At 65.3% G+C, this 21,822-nt stretch overlaps 8 protein-coding genes across 8 annotated transcripts; 4 read left to right on the top strand and 4 right to left on the bottom strand.

The window, feature by feature from the left end:
• Window positions 1-202: 202 nt before the first annotated feature.
• Window positions 203-1,427, top strand: EMIHUDRAFT_245789 (hypothetical protein; the record flags this gene model as incomplete). The annotated part of the gene is made up of 2 exons (XM_005767896.1): window positions 203-388; window positions 1,356-1,427. The coding sequence occupies 2 exons, from the start codon at window positions 203-205 to the stop codon at window positions 1,425-1,427; spliced, it is 258 nt and encodes an 85-aa protein (XP_005767953.1).
• Window positions 1,428-2,495: 1,068 nt separating this feature from the next.
• EMIHUDRAFT_245788 (hypothetical protein) lies at window positions 2,496-3,995 on the bottom strand (the record flags this gene model as incomplete). The annotated part of the gene is made up of 1 exon (XM_005767895.1): window positions 2,496-3,995. One exon carries the CDS (start codon window positions 3,993-3,995, stop codon window positions 2,496-2,498), a length of 1,500 nt encoding a protein of 499 aa, XP_005767952.1.
• Window positions 3,996-8,982: 4,987 nt separating this feature from the next.
• On the top strand, window positions 8,983-10,526 carry EMIHUDRAFT_459309 (hypothetical protein; the record flags this gene model as incomplete). The annotated part of the gene is made up of 3 exons (XM_005767894.1): window positions 8,983-9,564; window positions 9,717-10,232; window positions 10,413-10,526. 3 exons carry the CDS (start codon window positions 8,983-8,985, stop codon window positions 10,524-10,526), a joined length of 1,212 nt encoding a protein of 403 aa, XP_005767951.1.
• A 472-nt stretch (window positions 10,527-10,998) lies between these two features.
• Window positions 10,999-12,726, bottom strand: EMIHUDRAFT_245784 (hypothetical protein; the record flags this gene model as incomplete). Its single annotated transcript, XM_005767893.1, has 2 exons — window positions 10,999-11,784; window positions 11,983-12,726. The coding sequence occupies 2 exons, from the start codon at window positions 12,724-12,726 to the stop codon at window positions 10,999-11,001; spliced, it is 1,530 nt and encodes a 509-aa protein (XP_005767950.1).
• Window positions 12,727-13,116: 390 nt separating this feature from the next.
• EMIHUDRAFT_119344 (hypothetical protein) lies at window positions 13,117-14,081 on the top strand (the record flags this gene model as incomplete). Its single annotated transcript, XM_005767892.1, has 2 exons — window positions 13,117-13,572; window positions 13,878-14,081. The coding sequence occupies 2 exons, from the start codon at window positions 13,117-13,119 to the stop codon at window positions 14,079-14,081; spliced, it is 660 nt and encodes a 219-aa protein (XP_005767949.1).
• A 308-nt stretch (window positions 14,082-14,389) lies between these two features.
• On the bottom strand, window positions 14,390-15,466 carry EMIHUDRAFT_245782 (hypothetical protein; the record flags this gene model as incomplete). The annotated part of the gene is made up of 1 exon (XM_005767891.1): window positions 14,390-15,466. One exon carries the CDS (start codon window positions 15,464-15,466, stop codon window positions 14,390-14,392), a length of 1,077 nt encoding a protein of 358 aa, XP_005767948.1.
• Window positions 15,467-16,017: 551 nt separating this feature from the next.
• EMIHUDRAFT_445572 (hypothetical protein) lies at window positions 16,018-18,197 on the top strand. The gene is made up of 10 exons (XM_005767890.1): window positions 16,018-16,474; window positions 16,604-16,682; window positions 16,753-16,821; window positions 16,911-16,995; window positions 17,186-17,229; window positions 17,352-17,398; window positions 17,472-17,607; window positions 17,675-17,694; window positions 17,768-17,797; window positions 17,877-18,197. The coding sequence occupies exons 1-10, from the start codon at window positions 16,182-16,184 to the stop codon at window positions 17,968-17,970; spliced, it is 897 nt and encodes a 298-aa protein (XP_005767947.1). The 5' UTR covers window positions 16,018-16,181; the 3' UTR covers window positions 17,971-18,197.
• Window positions 18,196-20,106, bottom strand: EMIHUDRAFT_459307 (hypothetical protein; the record flags this gene model as incomplete). The annotated part of the gene is made up of 5 exons (XM_005767889.1): window positions 18,196-18,844; window positions 18,915-18,996; window positions 19,062-19,516; window positions 19,751-19,862; window positions 19,999-20,106. 5 exons carry the CDS (start codon window positions 20,104-20,106, stop codon window positions 18,489-18,491), a joined length of 1,113 nt encoding a protein of 370 aa, XP_005767946.1. The 3' UTR covers window positions 18,196-18,488.
• Between the last annotated feature and the right edge of the window lie 1,716 nt (window positions 20,107-21,822).

Here is a 21,822-nt window from a genome sequence, read left to right as displayed (position 1 = left end):
TCGCGATGTTGGCGATACTAGGCGATACTTGGCGATACTTGGCGATAAAAAAGTAAGAGCCACATACACTGAAAAATACAGTGCCCGAAAAATTTCCTTTTGGTTGCACGTACTTTTAGCTTACTGGGAGAAAAGGGAGGGCGTCTCTCTCTGGTTGCAAGCGTCCGACTTTCCCGCCTCGGGCCGCTTTCGCACGTCAGCGATGGCCGAGGGCGCCATCGATGGCGAGGCAAAGGCATACGAGATGTCCTCGGCCCACTCGACCCACTTTGCCTTCTCCCGCTACTACAACCTGCCCCCGGAGCCCTCCCAACAGCCCACCGCCCCTGCTGCGGGTTCCGAGGCCTCCACCGTTGACGCCGAGGCCTCCGCCGTTGACGCCCCTGCGGTAGAGGCCGCCCTCGGCCCTCCGCGGGCGCGTCGCCTGTCCGACTGCGACAGCGATGGCATTCCGGACGCACTGGAGGCAGGGCACGTCTCGGACAGCGACGCCGACAGCGACGGGTCGGCTGACGCGATCGACACAGACTCAGACAATGACGGCCTCCCCGACGCCGAGGAAGGCACGACCGACTCGGACGGAGACGGCATCCGCGACCACCTTGACCCCGACTCGGACGGCGACGGGTCGCCCCCGATGCGGAAGAGGGCAATGGCGACGCCGACGTCGACGGCATCCCCGACGCCAAGGAGTCCAGCACCAACGACACAGACAGCGACGGCAAACCCGACAGTGAAGACCCCGACAGCGACGGGGACGGCATCGCCGACGCTGAAGAAGACACAGGCGACCCCGACTCGGACGGTGACAACAGGACGGACGCCGAGGAGGGGACGGCCGACACGAACAGCGATGGCCGACCCAACTTTCTGCACATTCCCACGCCTGGCGCTGCGCCCACGCCTGCGCCGAGCCGCCGACGCCTGCGCCCACCACGGTTGTCAGTTGCGGCGGCCACACCGCAGACACGTGTGCCGAGTGCGGCCCAGAAAACTGGTGCAACGGCGAGTGTATTGGGACAGCAGTGCATGGCCCCACCATTCGATTGCTTGCATAAGTAGGATCGATCCGCCCCTGGCGGGGCACCTTCCTTCCGCGCTCAAGGTGGCGCGTGCCGTGGGCGGCGGCGTGCCCCGTCCTTCCATCCCTCCGTCAGTCGTTTGTTTTATTTATTTTTAGAGCCATCGCGACTTCTAGTTTTCTTTCTTTACTTTTTATCATTCGTGCTCAAGAAACATGCTACACGAAGTCGAATGTGGTGTGTTCAGGGATTGAGATGAAGAGCCTTAAACGCCGCTCCCCGTCTCCCTTAGAGTCACGGTTGTAACCGATCGCCGCCTGGTCCCGTGCCGAGGAGGGTGAGCAGGGCGGTGGCGGCATCGGCGGCGTCGGAGCTCCCGCTCGGCTCGCTGGGAGCCTGCGATAAGGCGGCACCCCGCACAGGCGCGCTGCTGCGACTGCCGGTGGCAAGCGGCTCGCGTTGTATGGCACGCCAGCTGGTGCTGTCCACGGCACCAGCAACCGACGCCATCCCTTCGAGCTCCCCGATGACGCCATCTGGCATGCTCGAACTCGGCTCCGAGCTCGACGCGCGCAGGAGCGGCGGCGGCTCCTGCGGCGGCGGCAGCGGAGGCGGCGGCAGGGGAGGTGTCGGCAGGAGAGGCGGCGGCGGCAGCCCGATGTGAGGGCCGGATGCCACGAGCTGCGCCGGCAACGGCTGCAGCGTGCGGCTAACGCGAAATGCCATCAAGCTGCCCGGCGCACATAAGATCGGGGACAGGCCGGGTAGAACGTTGGCGGTCTCGTCTCTGAGGATCACGAGCCGAGGCCCAACACAGCCTTGAGTTTGATTGATCAATCGGTGAGCCGGCCATTGGCGGCCAGTAGTGTGAGGCTCGTTGTAGACGCCGCCGCCGTGCGTGTTGTAAGGCACACTCCCTCCCCGGTCGACGGTCCGAACGCGGGAGGCGGGGATGAGAAGGCCGTCTCGTTGGCAAGTCGAGCAAAAGCGCTGGCGAAACGCGGCTGAGGTGGGCTCGGCCGGCGCGTGCAAGCCGCCGGCGAGCAGCTGACCCCAGCACGTCTTAAAGACCTTCTGGCGTTTGTCTGCGCTGGACGTCATGCGTTGGGGCTCTGTTGTGGCCTGTGCCTGTGCATCGCTCATCGCTTCGCGAGGGTTTAGTTTTGAGACCAACGCTACCCGGGTACGGTACGTTGGTCTCAAAAGCCGCCGCTCGTTATTCTTTTGTTGAGACCAGCTACAAACGCGCGAAGGTAGTCTAGTCGGCGGAGCGAGAACAATTTTCAGTGTATGTGGCTCTTACGAACATACCCCCCCTCCCCCATCCCGCCAAACCCGCGCGCACCCCCACCGTCGCTGTACGTGACGTCGTGCTCCGCAGCCGCGCAGGGTCTGTCGCTCTCTCTCTGCCGTGCTCGCGCGGCGGTCCCGCCGGGCCCCGCGCCCTTGCCGCCCGGCCGGGGCTGGAGAGGCTCACCAGCCCAGCTCGATGCCGCGCTCTTCGCACACGGCCTTCAGCTCAGGCTGCTCCTCGTTGCTATAAACGACTGCAACGACGAGCTTCTGCACGCGAGGGAGGTGCGATGAGCATTGGGCGGGGGAGGGGCGTGTGGCGAGGGGGGCGTCTCGCGCCTTCAGGCTCGGGGCGGCACCCTCCTTGAGGGCGGCGGCCAGCGCCTTGCAGCCCTCGTCGCCAATCTTGTTGTTGTAGAGATTGAGCGTCTCGAGCCGCGGCGCTGCCCCCTCCTTGCCGAGGGCGGCGGCCAGCGCCTTGCAGCCCTCGTCGCCAATCTTGTTGCCGCAGAGCTCAAGCTTCTCGAGCCGCGGCGCTGCCCTCTCCTTGCCGAGGGCGGCGGCCAGCGCCTTGCATCCCTCGTCGCCAATCTGGTTGCCGATGAGATAGAGCGTCTCGAGCCGCGGCGCTGCCCCCTCCTTGCCGAGGGCGGCGGCCAGCGCCTTGCAGCCCTCGTCGCCGATCTTGTTGTCGTAGAGATCGAGCTTCTCGAGCCGCGGCGCTGCCCCGCTCGCGAGGACCTCCGCCAGCTGCGCCGCCTCCGCGCCGCCCCAGCCGAGGCCGCGGTAGTTCAGCTTGGTCGCCTTGCCAAACTGCTCCTCGAAGGCGGCCTCGTACAGCCGCTTCACGAGCGGCTTGTCGTCCTTGCCGTTGGTGAAGCTCTTCGTCTCCAGCTCCGCCGCGAACACAGACGGCAGCAGTGGAGGGCGCCGGCCGCCGTCCTCGGTGCAGTCCTCGGTAAAGTTGCGTAAGCCGTACCACACGCCGTCGCGCATCTTGCCGAGGTCGAGCGAGAGGTCGCCGGCCTTTGTCAGGCTCGCCCAGCTGGCCTCTGTGAAGCACCAGCCGCGGTCAAAGTACTTGGCCACGTTGGTGCCCTCGGCCTGGTCCTCCGCCTTGTGGCCGTCCGGGAAGGAGGTCAGCCGCAGCACGCGTGTGTGCGGGTGGGAGTAGAGTGTGCCGAGGCAGCCCAGCCCCTGCTTGAAGAGCGCGTTCTGCTCCTCGGTGCGGAAGCGCTTGAAGAGCCCAAGAAAGTTGCCACTTGGGTTGGGGTGCTGGTGCAGCGAGCCGAAGTCCCAAAAGGCGCCGAGCCGCGTGATTCTGCCGCCATTACAATTGAGCAGTGCCTTGAGCGCCCTTGCGACGCGGGCGAGGTTGGCTCCGCGCGGGTCGGGGTGGTCCTTGGTCAGCCACGGGTAGGAGAGCGCGGCGACGGGAAGGAAGGAATCAGTTCGCGTCGCCTCGACGAGGTCGGCGAGGGAGAGGAAGGCCTCCTTGGGCAGCGCCTGGCGGTGGCTGAGGACGCCTCCCGCCTCGGCGTGGCTGATGATCCACTGCGCGTCGAGGAGGGCGACGGCGCCGCTCGCGAGGACCGGCTCCAGGTCGCCGCCGCCGAGCTTGCGCCACAGCTCCAGCTTCTCCTCGTAGGTCAGACCCGGCTTGCTGGTGCCACAGCTCATTGCGAATTTGGCTGCGTCACGCCGTGGCGCTCAACAGCGGCTGGAGCTCAACAGCGGCAAGGCGAGCGGCAAGGCGAAGGGCGTGTCAAGATTTCGCGATCGAGTTTCGTCGGATTTAGTTCTGGGGGGTGGGGGGTGCTCCCGTTTTAGAATTCTTCCTTCGCCTGCTGAGTCATGCCTTGCGTATTTCTTTTTTCGGAAATGCGAGGGAGTTTTGTTCGAAAATGGGCAAAAACGGGGTGATTTTGGTCATCTGTCAAAATATCTGAAGATCTGACCGGGGGATTCTCCCCAAACCTTGCTCAGCTGATCCAGCCTGGGGGGAAGGCCAGCCCTGGGCAAAGAAACCAGTACCTCATCAGGCTTCCCTGAGCGTCACAGCTCGGTGATCGCGCCGGCCGGACACCGCCGGACACCACTGTAACGTCCGTTCCTCGCGAGAGTCGCCCTCGAGCCGCGTCCCGTCGGCACTACCCTCTAGTGCGCGTCGCCTTGGTTGGCGACACCCACTCGTCGAGGGCAGTCCGGCCGACGGGAGCCTGTCGCGCGCCGGCGACGAGCGCGGCGTGAACCGGCGTGTGTTTGTGTGTACGAAGCGCCGCGTCGACGAGTCGAGGTTAGTAGGCGCCCCTCGCGAGCCTCGCAAGACATGCCACACGCCCCCTCGCAAGCGAGGTTGGTAGGCGCCCCTCGCAACACTCGCGAGACATGCCACACCGCCCCCTCGCCTGTACTCCACCAATGTCAAGGTGAAGAGATCTTATCGTCCTAGCGGGTAACATCGAAGGCTAGCTCAAAACTAAAAAAGAATTTTACAACAAAACTCCCTCGCACAACACTGGGCACGGGACTGGCGCGCACTGGCACTAACACAGGTACACCACGGGAAAAAGAAAAAGAGAACCTTCGTGGAAAGCGAATGGCACCAGCCACTGACACCCATGCATCGATCTGCCACGCTCGTGCAACGCCGCTCTCTGGCCAGCCTCCCGCTCACGTGGCTGCCGCAGACCAAGAAGGTGGGCATCGTCGGCGGTGGGCCGCTCGGCGAGGCGCTCGCGTTTCAGTGCGCTCTAGCCTTCTGTCCCCGGCTACAAAGAATTTGACAAGAAAACTCGTTTTGGCTCATCACTGGGCACGGGACTGGCGCGCACTGGTAAAGAATTTTAGAACTCGACTTTCCCGCGTCTGCCCCTCCTTGAATTGTCTTTATTCTTTCCTTTTTAGAGCCATCGCGACTTCTTCCTCATCAAGGAACTCATTCATGGTCGAGGACTCGAGGACGATCAGCTCGTGAACAACGTGGACTGACTGAGCCGCATCAGAGCTCGAGCGCCCTAGGTTTGTGCGAGAGGGTCCTCGTAAAATTCTTTTCCCGCGAAATAAGGTGCGCTGGGCTACGCGGAATGTCAGGCTCCACTGTTGAGCGAACAGCCAGGATCGTCCGCACGAAAACTGAAGCTGCCGCCGAAGCTGCGCGAACTCGCGGCTCGCGTCTCGTGCGTACCGTGACGGAGGACTCTATCGCGTTGGAGGCGTCCCGGCAGGCGGAGGCGGAGGTGCTGCAGCTGCACGCCAGCACCGAGGTTGCCACTCCCGCCGCCGCCGCCGCCGACCACCGCTTTCGAGCTCGCTGCTCTCTCTCTCTCTCGCCAACAGCCAGCCACGCCTCCACCTCGCCTGCGCCACCGCTTCCGCCACTCGCCACCGCCGACGCCGCTCGCCACCGTCACCGCCACTCCCTCCCTGCCGCCGCCCTCAGGAGTCGGTCAAGGTGGCCTACCGGTCTACGGGGCTCGGCATCTACGCCGTGGTGATGCGCTTCGCCGGTATGCCTCTCGAGCGGCTCGCGATGGTGCTCAACTCGAGCCAGGTGCCGCGAGCCTTCAATTAATTAGTCATGCGTAATTAGCTAATGGTGCTGGAATGAGCCAGGTGTTATTAATTAGTCATGCGTAAGTAGCTAATTGTTGCTCGACTGAGCCAGGTGTCGGGGCAGGGGCAGCTTTCGCAGGCGGCGAAGATTGTCTTTGCGGACGGCGCGATGGCGCCGTTCCGCACCGTCGGGCGCGCCTCCCTCGTCGCCTGGTTCCTGCAGTACTCGGTGATGGGCTGCGTCTTCCAGGTCCTGGCCGCGCCCCCGGGTTAGCGATGAATGACTTGCTAAAGTGAACCGACGAGGACCCGTCCAGGTCTGCGACCGCGCGCTCTCGCGGCTGCTCGGCGTGCGGTGCATCCCGTACGGCGAGGAGCTCATGCGCCGCCCCGACGAGAGCGCCGCGCCGATGTCGCCTTCCGAGCAGGCTCGCGCGGCTGGCAAGGTGGTGCCGCCTCTCTGCCTCTCTGCCTCTCTGCCTCTGCCTGCCTCTCTCCCTCCCCACCTCCCTCCCTCTCTCTCCGCTGCTGTCGGGCTGAGATCACCCGAGACCACCCGAGATTGCCCGAGGTTAGGTGGTGCTGGCGCCGCTGCTGTCGGGGTGCATCGAGTCGAGCGTCTCGAACCGCGCCGAGGCGCAACGCTTCTACGGCATCGACAAGCTCGCCGCCGTCGAGGCCAAGCTCGGTGCGAACCCCGTGGCGCGCGCGCTCGGCCCCGGCTTCGCCGCAAACGCGTCGCGCAACTTCATCATGGCCTCCTCCTTCGCGGTGACGCCGGTGCTCTACCAGCGTTCATTAATGATGAGCCAATTGTTATTAGGCCTCGTCCTCCTTCGTGGTGACGCCGGTGCTCTACCAGCGCCTCTACCCGCAGGAGAAGAAGGACGCGCAGTCGCTCTTCTGGTTCGGGCTCGGCGTCAACATCTTCGCTGGAAACGCGATCGCAATCACGCAGCAGGCACTCTGGGGCCGCGCGCTCGACTACGCGGCGGCGGGCGGCGGGCGGCCGATCAGCTACGCCGCGGTGGTGCGCGAGGGGCTTGCTGCTGAGGGGAGCGCGGCCTTCATCACGCCCACCAAGTGGGTGGCGCGGGTGCTGATGAACGCGCCGGTGCAGGGCACGCTGCCGTGGTTCTACAACGAGGCTTGTCGCGCACCGCAGCGCCCCGGCGGCGGCGGAGTCGCCCCTGCTCTCTTCACACGTGCGCGCTGTGAACAGGTGCTCCCGCTCGGCGAGGGTCGCGTGCTTGGCGCGGCGCGCCAGATCTCGGCGGCGCTCGGCGGTGGGCCGAGGGCGGTGTGAGGGCGCCTGTCGCGCGCGTGCCGTGCTTTGTTATTGCTTATTGTGTGCAAGTGTGCATGGCGTGGAGAGTGAGGGCGCGTGTGGGCTGGGGCGCTGCGTGCGGTACAGTCATCGCGCGCGGGTGGAGATATGTACGTAGTGTTAGGTGCGTATTCGTGCATGACTTGAATTGGAGGATGACGCGCGGCGGTTCCGGTATACGGCTTTATAATGGCATTAATTTAATGGGTCAAGTAACCGACAGACTCCAGATGCTCTCCAAGACTGTTGCGTGTGTGTGTGTGTGTGTGTGTGTGTGTGTGCACGCGCGCGCTCAGGCTCGCTAATACACGAGATCCAACATCACCCCCGAGATTACCCGAGATTACGCGAGGTTGATCGAGATTGCCCGAGATCACTAATAATGTGTGTCTGTGCGTGTATGTGTGTGTGTGTGTGTGTCTGTGTGTGAGTGTGTGCCCGCTCCCGCCCATTATACGCGATCCAATACTACCTGAGATTACCCGAGATTACCCGAGATTACCCGAGATTACTCGATATGTCCCTCTCATGAAGCAATTAATGGAGAGCATGGTTGGGCGTGTGAGCCGCCATCTTGGACCGTGAGGCGAGTATTTGCAACCGCGGGAGCTCGTCGCCGCCTCTACGCCGCCGCCGCCGCCCTCCCGAGGCCAGATAATAGCCCAAGTCGAAGAGTGCGCCCAGCTCTCGGTATCTGGGTGGCAGGCGGGACTAGAGAGGCACGCTGGTGCACGGTTGGGGGCGCGAGCCGCCCCATCTTGGACTGTGAGGCGAGTATTTGCAACCGGGAGCTCGCCGCCGCCCCTACGCCGCCGCCGCCGCCCTCCCGAGGCCAGATAATAGCCCAAGTCGAAGAGTGCGCCCCGCCCTCGGTATCTGGGTGGCAGGCGGGACTAGAGAGGCACGCCAGAGCACGGCCGGGGGCGCGAGCCGCCATCTTGGACTGTGAGGCGAGTGTTTGCAACCGGGAGCTCGCCGCCGCCTCTCTACGCCGCCGCCGCCGCCCTCCCGAGGCCAGATAATAGCCCAAGTCGAAGAGTGCGCCCAGCTCTCGGTATCTGGGTGGCAGGCGGGACTAGAGAGGCACGCTGGTGCACGGTTGGGGGCGCGAGCCGCCATCTTGGACCGCGAGGCGAGTATTTGCAACCGGGAGCTCGCCGCCGCCCCTACGCCGCCGCCCGCCGCCCTCCCGAGGCCAGATAATAGCCCAAGTCGAAGAGTGCGCCCCGGCCTCGACATCTCAGCGGCAGAGGCGACCCAAGCGACGCACCAGAGCACGGCTGGGCGTGTGAGCAGCCGTGTTTGACTGTGAGGCGAATATTTGTCGTCGGCCGTCCCCGTCCTCCCTCTCCCACCTCTCCGGCAGGGTCCAGTTGCACTTGCAAGTGATGGGGAGGGTGCCGAGCATCTTTTGGGTCGAGGAGCACCCCTTTTCACAGTCGTACTCCGACGCATCTGGGACAGTGGACGTGCCTTCAATCACCGCCGACCGGGCTGCCTACGGCGGCGAGGTCGGTGGGCCCGCGGTGGACGTCAGCCTCCCCTCAGTCGAAGAAGAAGAAGCCACCGCCCCGGCGGTGGACTCGTGGACATTAGCGCCCTCCGCGGGCGCCTCGGCATGCCTGCTGCCGGCGTCGAAACGCCCACCATCGACGCAAGCCTCCCGTCGGGGGTCCCAGGAATGATCAGAATGTGGCTCAAATGCTCCATAGAACCTCGAGAACCTCGAGAGAGAGTCAGCCGAAAGGCGGCGGAGAACGAAATCCTGGCCCCCCCCCCGAGATCATGCTTTGCCGGCTTGCCGCACGTCGCTGCGGCGACCTGCGGCTCCGTGGCGCGGTGCACTGCCGCGCCATCTCCAGCATCGCCGACCGCAGCCTCACCAATCTCGCCGACGCTGGTCTCGGTGCACGCGTCCTCTTTGCGACGGACGAGTGGTTTGCGACGGCCGATAACCTGCTGCAGCCTCACGCGCCGCACTTCGACTCGGAGACCTTTTGCACGCAGGGCAAGGTGATGGACGGGTGGGAGTCGCGCCGCCGGCGCCTTCCCGGCCACGACTGGGCGCTGCTCCGCCTCGGCCTCGCCGGCTCCGTCAAGCGGGTCGAGATTGACACGGCGCACTTTACGGGCAACCAGACTCCGGCGGTGCGGGTGCTGGCGGCGTGCATCGACGCGGAGGAGGGCGAGGCGTCGCGCGGCGGCGGCGAGCTGCCCGAGACCGCCTGGCTCGGCCCGCCGCGCGCAGACCTCGGCCAGCGCGGCTCCTGCGCCTCGGCCGACGAGATTGCTCGCGCCCGCGCCGCCGTCGAGGCGAAGGCCGAGTGGTGCGAGCTGGTGCCCGAGTCGCGGCTGCGGGCGGGGTACGTGCGCGGCGCCGCCTCCGGCGTCCCCGACGACGGCGAGGTTGCCGAGGGCAACTCGGTCCACCTATTTGAGGTTGAGACACAGCCGAGATGCAGCCGAGATGCAGCCGAGATACACAGCCAAGAGACATCGCTCGGCTCCCCTCGGCTCAGGTGCCTCCCGAGCTCGCCTCGCGCCGCGTGACCCACCTGCTGGTCGACGCGCTGCCCGACGGCGGGATTGCGCGCATGCGTGCGTGGGGGACCGTGGCGCGCGACTTTGCGACAGAGCTCGACGCCGCCGCCGTCGGCTCGCTCGACCTGCTCTCCGCCCTGAACGGCGCGCGCGCGCTCGGCTGCTCGAACCGGCACTACGGCGAGCCAAGCAACTTGCTGCGGCCTGGCCGCGGGGAGCGGATGGATCACGGGTGGGAGACGGCGCGCAACCCGAACCGGCCTGCGGTGCTGCGCCAGGACCCGTCCTCGGGGCTGGTCGACATGCCGGGCGCGTCGGAGTGGTGCGTGTTCCGACTCGCCGCCGTGGCGGGCGGCATCGAGCGGCTCGAGATCGACACGGCGCACTTTCGCGGAAACTACCCAGAGTCGTGCCTCGTGGAGGTGTGCGACGCGCCGCACGCAGAGGTGCAGGACTTGCTCGAGGGCGCGGGCGAGTGGCGGCCGCTGCTGGACGTGTGAACGGCGTCTCTTCACGCCTCTACTGTGAGCAGGCGCGGTCGAGTGGCGGCCGCTGCTGCCGCGCACGCGCCTCGGGCCCGACGCGATTCACGCGTTTGAGGAGGAGCTCGACTCGTCGGCAGGCCGCGCGACGAGTATCAACGCTAGTACTTAATCCTGAGTAATGAATCACAGGAGCTCGACTCGTCGGCCGGCCGCGCGACGCACGCGCGCGTCTCCATCTTCCCCGACGGCGGCATCATGCGCGTGCGCGCGTTCGGCCGGGCGGTGGCGCCGATGCCGGAGTGATCCCCTCCTCCGCCGCAGTCTCGCAGCGAGTTCTCGCAGCGAGATCGCGGCGCATCTCGAAGGGGGCGCACTCTATCAATCCGGGCGGCCGAGCCGCGGCCGGAGGGCGAGGAGTCAAGCCCCTGCGTTCGCATGCATCGGGAAAGGGGGGGGTGGGGGGGTGTCGGGGAGATGGAGGGGGGCTCCACAGCGTCGAGATTGCGGAGTCTGGAGCGTCTTCACCTGGCCATTTTCAGCGACCGACGTGTTTTGCCCCATCGTTCTTTCTCTGATCTCTCAGTGTACGTTCGTACTTTGAGCTTAATTAATGGGTCCCGGAGTGAGAAAAGGGAGAGGACTTCCTGCGTCCCCGGCGCCCGCGCGCAAGTGCTCTGACTCGCCACCCCGGTCGACGATGCCAAAAAGCGACGACGGCACTCGGCGACGGCGGCACGGCGCGTCTCCGTTCCCCGCTGTTAGCGCCGGCGGGCTGTCAGCCCCTTGTTGGCGCCGACAGCCCCTTGTTAGACTCGGCTGCGCAGGCCGACTCGGCCGCAAAGTCGAAGATTGGCTGCGGGTTACCCGGCTCCGCGAGGCCGAGCACGATGTTGACCTCGCGGAACGCGACCGGCGAGTGGACACCCTCGCGCACGCACGCGTCGACAAAGTCCTCGACGGGTGGCATGCCCATCTCGGCCTCCGACTTGCGGATGAGCAAGCCCTGGTACTCCCAGGTGGTGCCCACGGCCAGCTCCGTGGTCTCTACCTCACCAAACAGCTCCGGCTTGAGGCCGTACATCACGGCGGACGAGTCCCAAAGCCGGTAGAAGGGCTGCGGGGCGGCAAAGGTCGAGTAGCTCACATTGAGCGCGTTGTAGATCATCTTGTTGCACTTTGGCGTGTAGGCCTTGTCGAGCGTCTTCATGAACTCGCCCGGGATAGGGAGCTGATCGGCGAGGTCGAGGGGCGCGAGGTAGATGGGGAAGTCGGTCGTGCGGAAGATGTAATCCACGGCCGGCACATCGCCCCAAACGTTCCACTCGGGGAAGCCTCGCCCGTACTCGCTGTCCGGGTCCTGGCACGGGGCCGGCTCCCCGACGGTCTTGCAGCCCCACTTGTCAAACATCGCCTTGGTCATCTTTGGGAATCCCGCCCAGTGGCGCTCCTCGAGGTTGCCGGCCACGTCGATCGCGCCCGCCATCCAGACCATCTTTGTGACCTTCTTGGCGAGGTAGGGCTTCTTCTCGAAGACCGTCTTTAGGTTGGTGAGGGTTGCGACCTACGCTACCGAGGATGAGATGATAAGCTTGCAGCGCATCGCCTTCCCGCTGGACGAGCAGGCGGCGGAGCAGTACTTTGCCGACGCGCCCCATTGGTGGCTGCTGGTGCGCGGGTTGTCCGAGTCTCGGTCGGCCCGCGTGCGCGGCCACGTGCGTGCGTGTGCATGCGCGCTACCAGGGTCCGCCACGCCACACACCTGCAGCAGGGTGATGCTGTTGTCGGCAGCCGCCTCGAGCGTCTCCTCGAGCCAGGCGTCGCCGCTGCCGATGCACGAGGGCAGGAACTCCGCTGGTGGGATAGATTGCATCACTGGGAGGTTGTGCATCTTCCAACTGTCTCGGCGGTAGTCGATCGGAAAGGGATTGAAGAGCCGCGCCTCGGTCAGCGTGACTGCATTGCCCGTCGGGGCGTCGGAGCCGTAAAAGGCGGAGCGGAACTGCTTGACGAGCTCAAAGGAGGTAGGCGGCACCGAGTCGGCATTGACTACGATGGAGCCAAGCAGGTTGATGTCCCCCTTCGCGTGCGCGTCCATCACGAGCGTCTCGCCCAGAAAGTCGTCAAGCACCGCGTCGTGCACGAAAATGACCTGGGGGACCTCGGGCGGATCGGGCTTGCCGCCAAAGATCATGCCGCGCGCAGCCTCGACGGCGGACGCGGCGGGCTTCATTGCGTCGGACCACTTTTCGCCCGTCTCCCCAAAGTCAAAATTGGGGTCGGTAAAAAAGTCCTGGCTCGTCTCGGCCGCCATCCCAAGCACACTCCCCAGGGACCACTTTTCGTTTGGCGGAGCCCGGTCGGCGCGCAGGGCAGAGCCGAGCGTCCGGTGCGAGGCAAGTGCAAACGCGCCAGCGGTCAGACCGCTGCCGAGGATCGCGCCGAGGAGCATGGGCTTGAGGTTGGAGCGAGACGCGCCGCCATCCTTGCCTTCCGGGTCAATCATGGTCAAGGGAAGCTTGACGGTCGGCAGTGGGCCAGGGATTGGGCGTGGGACGCACGTTTATTAGCACGGGGGCAGCCGACGGTGGAGCGGGATCAGATTCCGATTCTTCCTACTTAATGGGGAAAAGGAGAGGGTGTGTGCTCTCTCTCTCTCTCTCTCAGTGAAAACGAACGGGTCAGTGTATGCCGGCGAGTCAGTGCATGTAGCTCTAACGAACATAAAGAAAGAAAAAAGAACTGAACAGAACCCAAGAGGGGATGGGAGGACGGCACGCCGCCACCACACAGGGATTTTAAGGAGAGGAGTGTGGTGCGCTAGCCGTCGCCGACCCTTGAACCAGAGTTTTTTCACTGGCGCCGCTGTATCGGCAGGCCAAGGGCAGCCCGGGAGATGGTCAGCACTCGCCGCGGCTCTTACGCTCCCTCTCCGCTGCCCACCAAGGCCGGCGCATCGTCAGAGGCTCACGCCGGCACGCTCCGCGCGCCGGGTAAGACCGGCTCAAAGCCGAGCGAGGGCGCGGCCGTGAGCGACGCTCTCTATGCGTTTGGTGCAGTGGTGCACGCATTCGGTGTGGTCATCTTCATCTTCTTCCACCCTCCAAAGGGCGAGGTGCTTTCCAAGGAGCCGGCCAAGCTCCTCGCCGGCGGGGCCGCCGCGGCGATCTCGCTCGCATGGGCGTTCGTGCCGGGTCTGAGGCCGGCCGGCGCCAGCGGCACGGCAGCAGCGGCACTCCGCTGCCTCATCGCCCTTGTTCCGACGGTCGTCGCGCCGGTCGTCCTCAACAGCTCGTTCCACATCTTTGGCTGGAATCCCGCCGCCGTTGCCGCCGCCGCCCTCCTCGCCGACGTCGCTCCGCCGCCGCCGCCACGAGGCCCGCAGACACTTCCCAGACACTTCGCAAACGCTTCCTAGACACCTCTCACTCGTCGACAGCAGCCGGCTGTCCCGCCCGCACCGGGCCTTGCCGTGCCATGCCTGTCTTGGGGTCTCCCGCCCCCGCCCTTCAGGTTGCAGGGGCGGTATGCCCTCACTAGCGTGTGGAGGACGCAGATTTCTGTCTAGGCCTCACGCGGCGCTACCTCCGCTACTGGGCGGGCACAACACTCGGGACCGCGGCGCCGGCGATGACCTGCCCGCTGCTGCTGCTCAAGGTGATCTGGTCCCTCGGCCTGCTCCCCGGCCTGTACAACGCCTCGCCCGAGTATCACAACTACCAGCTCGCTGCCACGCTCGGGGCGCTGATGTGCTGTAGCGCGGCAAACGTGGTGGTCGTCCGGCTGCGCTGGAGGGCTGCCGAGTCGCGCCCTCGCCGCCGCTCGGCGGCGTTGTCGCCCTCCTGGCAGCCTGAGATATGAAGCACGGGGGACGGTGGTCGATAGACGATAGTGAGACGGGGGCATAGAGACTAGTAAGGGACCGATAGAAAGCCGTATTTTCATACCTCCTTGACTACAACCTAGACGCTAGAGCCGTAGCTCCTGAGGCCTGAGCCAGTGCTGCATCTAAAGTTCTACGATCTATCTATATTGTAGTTTGTACGTATAGAGTTAGAGACAGAGACCGCTCACATTGAGAGTGATGAGACCCAAAATCCCAAAATTTAGAAAAAAGGAAGGACGGATGTCGCTCCCCCTTGTAGAGGTTGATTACTCTGGTGCCCAACTTACTCGGACGTGATGGAGCAATCAAACTGGCCGGGACGGTAGACATACCCGAGCGTCGCAGCCATTGACGCACAGGTCGAGCTGGCCGGCCGGTGCAAAGTAGTCTGTGTATGATTGGCCATGCTTATCACCCCCGCCCGCACCGTCCAAGCCGGCGGTGTCGCACTGCACAGCGCGGGCATGGGCTCTCGCCAGCGGCGCACCGCTAATTCGCAGTGGTCGCCGATGGTTGAAGTCGTGTGGTGAGCGTCGGCGTGGTCGGTAATGATTGGCTTGCGGGAGACGTTGATGTCGGCCAACCGCGGCTCCCATGCGGCCAAGTCGCGCAGCACACGGTTCAAGCGGAGGCACAAGTCCTCGTAACGAATCACAAAGACGTCATCGCCAAAGCTCGCGATGACTCTACGGTACGTGTCGAGCGCAAGCGCCCAAGAGGCGGACATGAAGCTGTCTATGCAGGGCTTGTCAAGCGCTCCTTTGCAGCATCGCCTGCACATCGGGAGGCGAGCGCTGCCCCCAACGAAGAAGCGGTCCGCCTGCATCCCGCAGATGCCATGGACCAGCAGAACGAATCTCACCTTCCCGTGTTTGGAGAAGGTCGAATGGAGCTCGCGAGAGAGGTAGATCTCGGGAGGCGAGCTCTCAATAAAAATCTTTGAGCGGTCCCAATGGCTCAGGTAGGTTCTCTCCACCAGATCCGAGTAATTCGAACTCCAGAAGCTGGGCTCCCACCGACCAGCCGGGCGGTGATCGCCTTGCAAAGGCAGCCATGCCTTTGCAGGGAGGGCCGCCATGCCTTCCTTTGACGGACCGAGGACCGCGGAATCGCCAATCGTGCTGACGGACCCGCTGGTCGCGAGGAGAAAGTGCAGGCTGGAGGTGCCCGTGTGAGGGTAGCCAAGGAGAAAGAGGAAGCTGGTGCTTCCAGAAGCAGTCGGAGCTTGCCGTTGTGCTGCGGGCACCGTCGTCGAGTCGACGACGCAAGAGCAGTTGGCGCGGGAATCAGCGCTCTTCGCGGGCGTGGCCGCCGCCTCATCGCGGGGTGCTTTGAATCTGCCATCGTGTGTGGAGAGCATCGACGGTGCGGCCAGAGGGCAGGTCAACCAGGAATCGATAGGAGGCGGTGTGTGTGTCTCTACACTCTTGCTTGTGCCTACTGTGAACGGCAGCGCCCGGGGCTTCGCCCAACACGTGTGTGTGTGTACTCACACACGCCCAACACCACTCGCAACAGCTCTCGCGCGCCGCCGTCAGTGGCGATGCGCAAAACATCAACAACGCTGCTCGCAACATGCGTGTCGCGCACTCATTCATGACCGGTCTCAATGCCCCACCCCCCTGCGCGCGGGCCTTCTAAGCCCGCGGGTAGTCCCCCCCCATCCCCAGGGCCTCCAGGGCTCGCACCTCAACCTCTCACAGGCCAGCGCACAGCGCCATCAGAGGTATTTTCTTCTCAATAACAAGGCTGTGAACACAGTTTATGTGAACAGTGTTCCGGTGTACGTTCTCTCTCTCTCTCTCTCCTGTGTGCGTACCTAACTCGAGATCCTCGAGAGTTGAGTAGCCAATCAGTTCCCCGGTCTGGGTCGGAGCCCGAACCCAAAGCCGATCCCTGTTGCGGGGCCGACGTCTCGGTCTCGCCATTTCGCTCGGCCTGCTGCTCGCAGTTCCCCTACGAACCAGCGTCGGGCCGATTTCGATATCGCCACGGCGTCGCTCTTCCTCCTCGTCGGGGCCGTCGCTGCGGTGGTCGTGCGGCGAGCCCCACCCTCTGCACGCCCCGCTGTGACCATGTCTGCCACAGCTGCCGTTTCCACCCGCGCTGGCCTCGGCTGCGCTTCGGCTGAGGAGGCGGCCTACACTCTCGACGGCGGCTACGCGCTTGAGCCCAACGCGGACGGCACTGGCGGCTGGCTCGCTCACCGCGCGAGCCTTGACTTGCCCAGTTCTGGCGCTGGCGACGACTGGCTCCCTCGCGACATGCTCGAGGCAGCGCGCGACTTTCGTCCCGCGGGTGCCAAGCTGGCGCACGCGCCTCGCGTGCTTGTCTTGTACGGCTCCCTGCGCGAGAGCTCCTTCAGCCGGCGCCAGATACCAGAGAGGCAGACACGGAGTCGGGCCTCTGTCTGGCCCCGGAGAGAGAACCGGGCACTGAGCCTTCTCTCGGAACCTTCTCGGAGCCTTCTAAGCCTCAGTCTGAACCTTCCCTGCAGGCGGCTCGCCCACGAGTGCGCGCGGCTGCTCGAGGCGATGGGCGCCGACGTGCGCGTCTTCAGCCCGCAGGGCCTCCCGGCTCCCAGACGCCGCCAGATCTCCCGCAATCTCCCCAAATATCCCCGCGATCTCCCGTGTAGGCCTCCCGGTGCGCGACCCGTCGCTGGAGGACCACCCAAAGGTCAAGGAGCTGCGCGCGCTGTCGCTCTGGTCGGAGGCGAGAAGAGCCGAGATGACCCGAGGTTGCCCGAGATTGCCACGGTCTGCCGCAGACTGCCTGGCCCAACTCCTAGGCCCAACTCCTAGGCGCACGTGTGGGTCTCGCCCGAGATGCACGGCACCATCACCGGCGTCTTCAAGAACCAGATCGACTGGCTCCCCCTCAACACGGGCAGCCACACGTAGAGGACAGACTCTCCCCACCCCGAGGAGTAGCCCCACCCCGAGTAGCCCCACCCCGAGTACCCCACCCCGAGCAGCACTCGAGAGGACAGAGGCGCTCCCTGTGGTAGCTGTACTTACCTGTCTCACGGTGTAGCTGTACTTATAGCTGTACTCACCTGTCCTCCGCTGCCCGTCAGGAAGCGTGCGGCCGACGCAGGGCCGCACCGCCGCAGTGCTGCAGGCGAGAGGTGGCCGAGAGACCATCGAGCTGCCCAATCATCGCGTGAATCTTCTTCAACCATGTACCTTGTTAACGAGGCATAGCCGAGAGATAGCCGAGAGAGATAGTCGAGGTTGCTGCAGGTGAACGGCGGCTCGCAGTCCTTCAACGCTGTCAACGAGCTGCGCCGGCTCGCGCATTGGACGCCTCATCTGGGGGCATCTCGGGCAATCTCGGGTGATCTCGCGTCATCTCGGCCACAGGCTCGCGCGTTGGATGAGAATGCCCTGCACCACCAACCAGTCTTCGGTGGCAAAGGCGTGGCAGGAATTTGACGAGGCAGGCCGCATGAAGCCGGGCCCGTTCCGTGAGCGGGTGGTGGACGTTATGGAGGAGCACATCAGTGTGCGCGGCTGATGCCTATCCGTTGATCTCCTCATTATGAATCGCGTGTTAGTAGGAGCACATTAAGTTTACGCGGCTGATGCGCGAACGCCGAGCCGACTTCCCCGTCGATCGCGAGATGACCGCGAGATGACCCGAGATCGCCCGAGATTAGGCGCGAGCACGCCGACTTCCTCGTCGATCGGCATCTCGCCTCGGACAGCTGCAGAGGGCACCTGCTGGTGACACGTCCACGACACGCCCATTCCATGGCCTTCGTGTAGGTACTCGGAGCGGAAAGAGATTGCAGACAAGGGCAAGCTGCTCACTCAAGCGGAGAAGGAGGGCGCCGAGCTCATCGAGAGCAAGAAGCCGTGAGGGCGCGCGCGGCGATATGTGTTTTGTGATTTGTGAGCGAGCGTTGGCGTACACTGTCGCCGCCGGCACGAGTGCGGTACTAGCGGGCCGGTACCACCGGCCGGCAGAGTGGCCAGTGCCACGCCGCACGCCACCCAGGTGGCAGAGGTGCAGGAGTGTTCGGGCGGCAGTCTCCCGTCAAGAGAGAGCCAAGATGTGCCAAGTTTACGGCTTTACTGTACTTTACCACAGACTTACTCCAAACACGTCGCTCTCTCCACACTCGGGGTTGTGAGACACTCCACAGTGACGTACGTTGGTACGAACAACGACTAATGACAGCCGACACATCAAGCAGGGCCAATGTACTCCCCAGACGGTCTCGGTATCGCTCCCCGTACGGGGAGCACAGACATCGGGAAAGAGGTGCCTCTTTGCACCGTCGCCGCGATCCGCGAGCGCAGCAGCGCTGGGCGCGGGGGCGCTTACAGGTGCGGTGTAGCATCGCCGGGAGCCGCCGAACAGCAGACCGAACGACGTCAGCCCTCGTACGCTGCTGAGCACACCGGAGCAGCGGGCAGGGGCAGCATCAGGACAGCGGTTGCAGCAGCTGCCGCAGGAGCAGCAGGAGGGGCGACAGGAGCAGCGCCGGCGACCGCAACGTACTGCCTCCTGGCCCGCCTGGCCCGCCCGCGCGCGGGACTCGCCGCCAGACGGCAGGCAACGGCAACCAGGTAGAAGAAAGCCGCCCCCGCGGCGATCGCGGCGGCGCAAGCGAGCGTGACGGCAGGGGCGTGCTCGGAGGTGACGCCGAGCCCGCCGGCCACGAAGCCTCGGAAGACGTCCCAGTCGCGGAGCTCCCCCCGCGGCTCGTCCCACACCGGCTGGTCAGCGCCTACTTAATTAACTAATAGTTAATTCATAGTTAATTAAGGTCGGCTCGTCCGACACCGGCTAGTCAGCGCCGAGGCGGGCGTCGAGGGGAGGCGGCATGCCGCTGTCCAGCGTCCACAGGCCCATCAGGCTGAGGTGCTGGAAGTACTCGACCTACCGGAGCGCATGAGCCGATCAAGTGGCCGTGAGACGCACCCGGAGTGCCGAAAGCGCTCGACCCGCTTTGGCAGAGAGGCGCTCGGCCGCGTGTCGAAGAAGCCGAGGACGGTGGTGTACTCGCCCTCGGCGACGGCAAAGGACGAGCCCGCCGTGCCATTGCAGCGGGGGTAGCCTCGGCGGACGAACCTCGCGCCGGAGACCACCTCGACGGTGGGCTGGTAGGTGCAGGCCGTCGGGCTGGCCGCCGCCACCCTCTCGCCAAACTCCGCGATGCTCCCCGGCAGCGACGCCGGCGGGACGGCGAGCGGCAGCCACGGCTGCGACAGCCGCCAGCCGCCAGAGTTGAGGCCGACGGACTCTGGCCGGCCGGAGAAGATGAAGGCGGTGACGAGGTGCTCGTGCGTGTGCAGGTCGAAGGAGAGGAGCCTCCCTCCCTCGCGGTGCCGCACCGAGTACCAGAGCGCCGACGTGGCGTTCTCCGGCACGTGGAAGGTGAAGTTGAGCGGGCAAGTGCCTGTGGGGGGGCGCATGTCCTGGACGTGTCCCGGACGTGTCCCGCCTCTGCAGAAGGTGAAGTTGAGCGGGCAGGGTGCCGAACAGCGCGCAGAGCCGCATGTCGAAAGGCGACGCCCACACGTACGGAGCGAGATAGCGGAGCGGCGCCTACGCGGAAGGTTGCTAGACCACTCCTGGAAGGGTCGAGCAGGGGGAGCGAGGTGGCGGAGCGGCGCCGGAGGCTGGGCGGCACTCCCCTCGCCCCTCGCTGCCTCCGGCCTCCCCTCCTTGGGAAGGCTCCCAGAAGTTTCGCGGAAGGCCACCTCGGCCGCCGCCGGCTGAGCAGCGGCCGGCGGCGGGCACGCCTGGAAGCTCATCTCCCACCAGAAGCGCGGCGGCACCTACCCTCGCGTGGTCTCGAGACTGGTCTCGAGGTCTCGAGGTCTCGAGGTTGACAGAAGCTCATCTCCGACCAGAGGACTAGTACCAGAGGACTAGTACCAGAGGCAGCGCCTGCAGCGACTCCACCGGAGACTCGACGAGCTCGAGGTCGACGTGGGCAGCCTCGGTGTAGCGCTGCCCGTACCCGGCGGGATAAGAGCGGTTCATGCACGCGACGCCTGGGAGAGGACGGCGCGCAGCGTTCAGGAGAAGAGATGCGGAGGGCTGGGGAGCGGGGTCGTGCGCGCGACGCCTCCGCGCGCGGCGTCGCACTGCCCTCCGTGCCGGTGGTCCGCCCACTGGGGGTGGTAGTGGAAGCGGCGGCCGTGTCGGTCGAGGAGGGGGAAGCCCCACGCCTTGAGGAACGGTCGAGGTCACGAACTAGTAATTATCACTTCATTATGAGCAGCCAGCCTGCGCCTTGACGTCTTGCATGATCGAGGTGTGCGAGAGGACGTGCACATGGTGGACGCCGATCGGAGGCTCCCCGACCAGCTCGCCCGCCTCTGTGACGGGGGAGAGGAGGCTCGCAGCGACGCACTCGCCCGCCGCAACCACATTCTCCATCCCGATCGCGTGCTTGGTGCCTGCGCCGCGCGACGCAAAGGGACCGATCCGCAGCACGCGCCTGCAGGAAGGCTCCGAGAAGAGTCGCGGAAGGCGGCGCCCCGCCACGTAGGGCCCCCACCGAGACGCAGCACGCGCCAGCCGCCCGCGCGCTCGCACCTCCGCTCGTACACCGGCGGCGCAGAGGCGTTGAGCGGCCAGCCCTCTTGCCACGCCAGGTTGTCGGACCACCACTCCCGGTTGGAGCGGTACGCGCCTGGGGGACGTGTCGTGGACGTGTCGTGGACGTGTCGTGGATTTGCCGCCAGCTTGAAGCGGCAGGCGCCGGAGAACAGCGACTCGCGCCAGCCGGCGTCACAACGCCCAGAGGCCGCGTCCAGAGACTGCGGCCGTACCACCGTCATAGCGCTCGAGGCGGCGGCGTGAACGTCGTCCGCGCCAATCCGGACGATGGGCACCTTGCACAGTGAGCGTGTGTTGCCGTCGAGGATCGCGGATGGACGGGGTCACGGTTGTAGAGCTGCTCTATCTGCTTCTACCCGGCGCCGCACCCATGCTGATGGGCATAAAAGAATTTCCCGGCCACCCCACCCCAAAAAGCAAGAAAAATGTATTATCCTAACGGTGTGGGGGCGCGGAGGGCTTGTTGGCGAGCCAAAATGGTGTTTTCCGAGGCGCTGCGCTAGGCTCAGAGCGAGTTCGCGCTGCGCTAGGCTCAGACGGCGAGTTCGCGCTGCGCTAGGCTCACAGATGCGAGTGCGCTGCGATAGAAGAAAAAACAGGGTCGAAACGACAACCGAAGGGAGGACTGTGTAGTGTAATCATGTGTCAAGAATCACGTGCTGCTGCTGCTGCTGCTACTGCTGCTGGCCTGCTGCTGCGCGGCGAGCGCCGTCGCCGAGGCGGGCCTCGGCGGAGAGCGCGATTATGCGGCCTTTTCCGCGACCCGCACAAAGAAGAGGCGCCCTCCGTCAGCCTCGACCTGCCACCGGCTCGCGTCGACCGACCCGGCCGCGTGCCACACCTCCACAGCCCAGTGCGCCAGCCCGCAGAAGTTGCCCTCCTCGATGCCCCATCCCGTGGGCCACGCGGCCAAAGCGGTGCCGAGAGGCGGCGGCGGCGCCGCGGTCGCCTCGAGACGCGCCGCGACGGCGTCAAAGGCGATCCGCCTCGCGCCCGTCGCGGCCGCCTCGGCCAGCAGCGCCTCCCCGGCCAGCCGCGGGAGGTCGCCCTCCGTCTCGAACCAGCACGACGAGCGGCCGTCGGCGCACGCCTCGTCCCACGCCTTGAGCTGGCGGACAAAGGCCGCCAAGCTCT

Source organism: Emiliania huxleyi (assembly GCF_000372725.1).
Source record: "Emiliania huxleyi CCMP1516 unplaced genomic scaffold EMIHUscaffold_476, whole genome shotgun sequence".
Taxonomy (NCBI): domain Eukaryota; phylum Haptophyta; order Isochrysidales; family Noelaerhabdaceae; genus Emiliania; species Emiliania huxleyi.
This window is presented reverse-complemented; position numbering and strand designations above follow the sequence as displayed.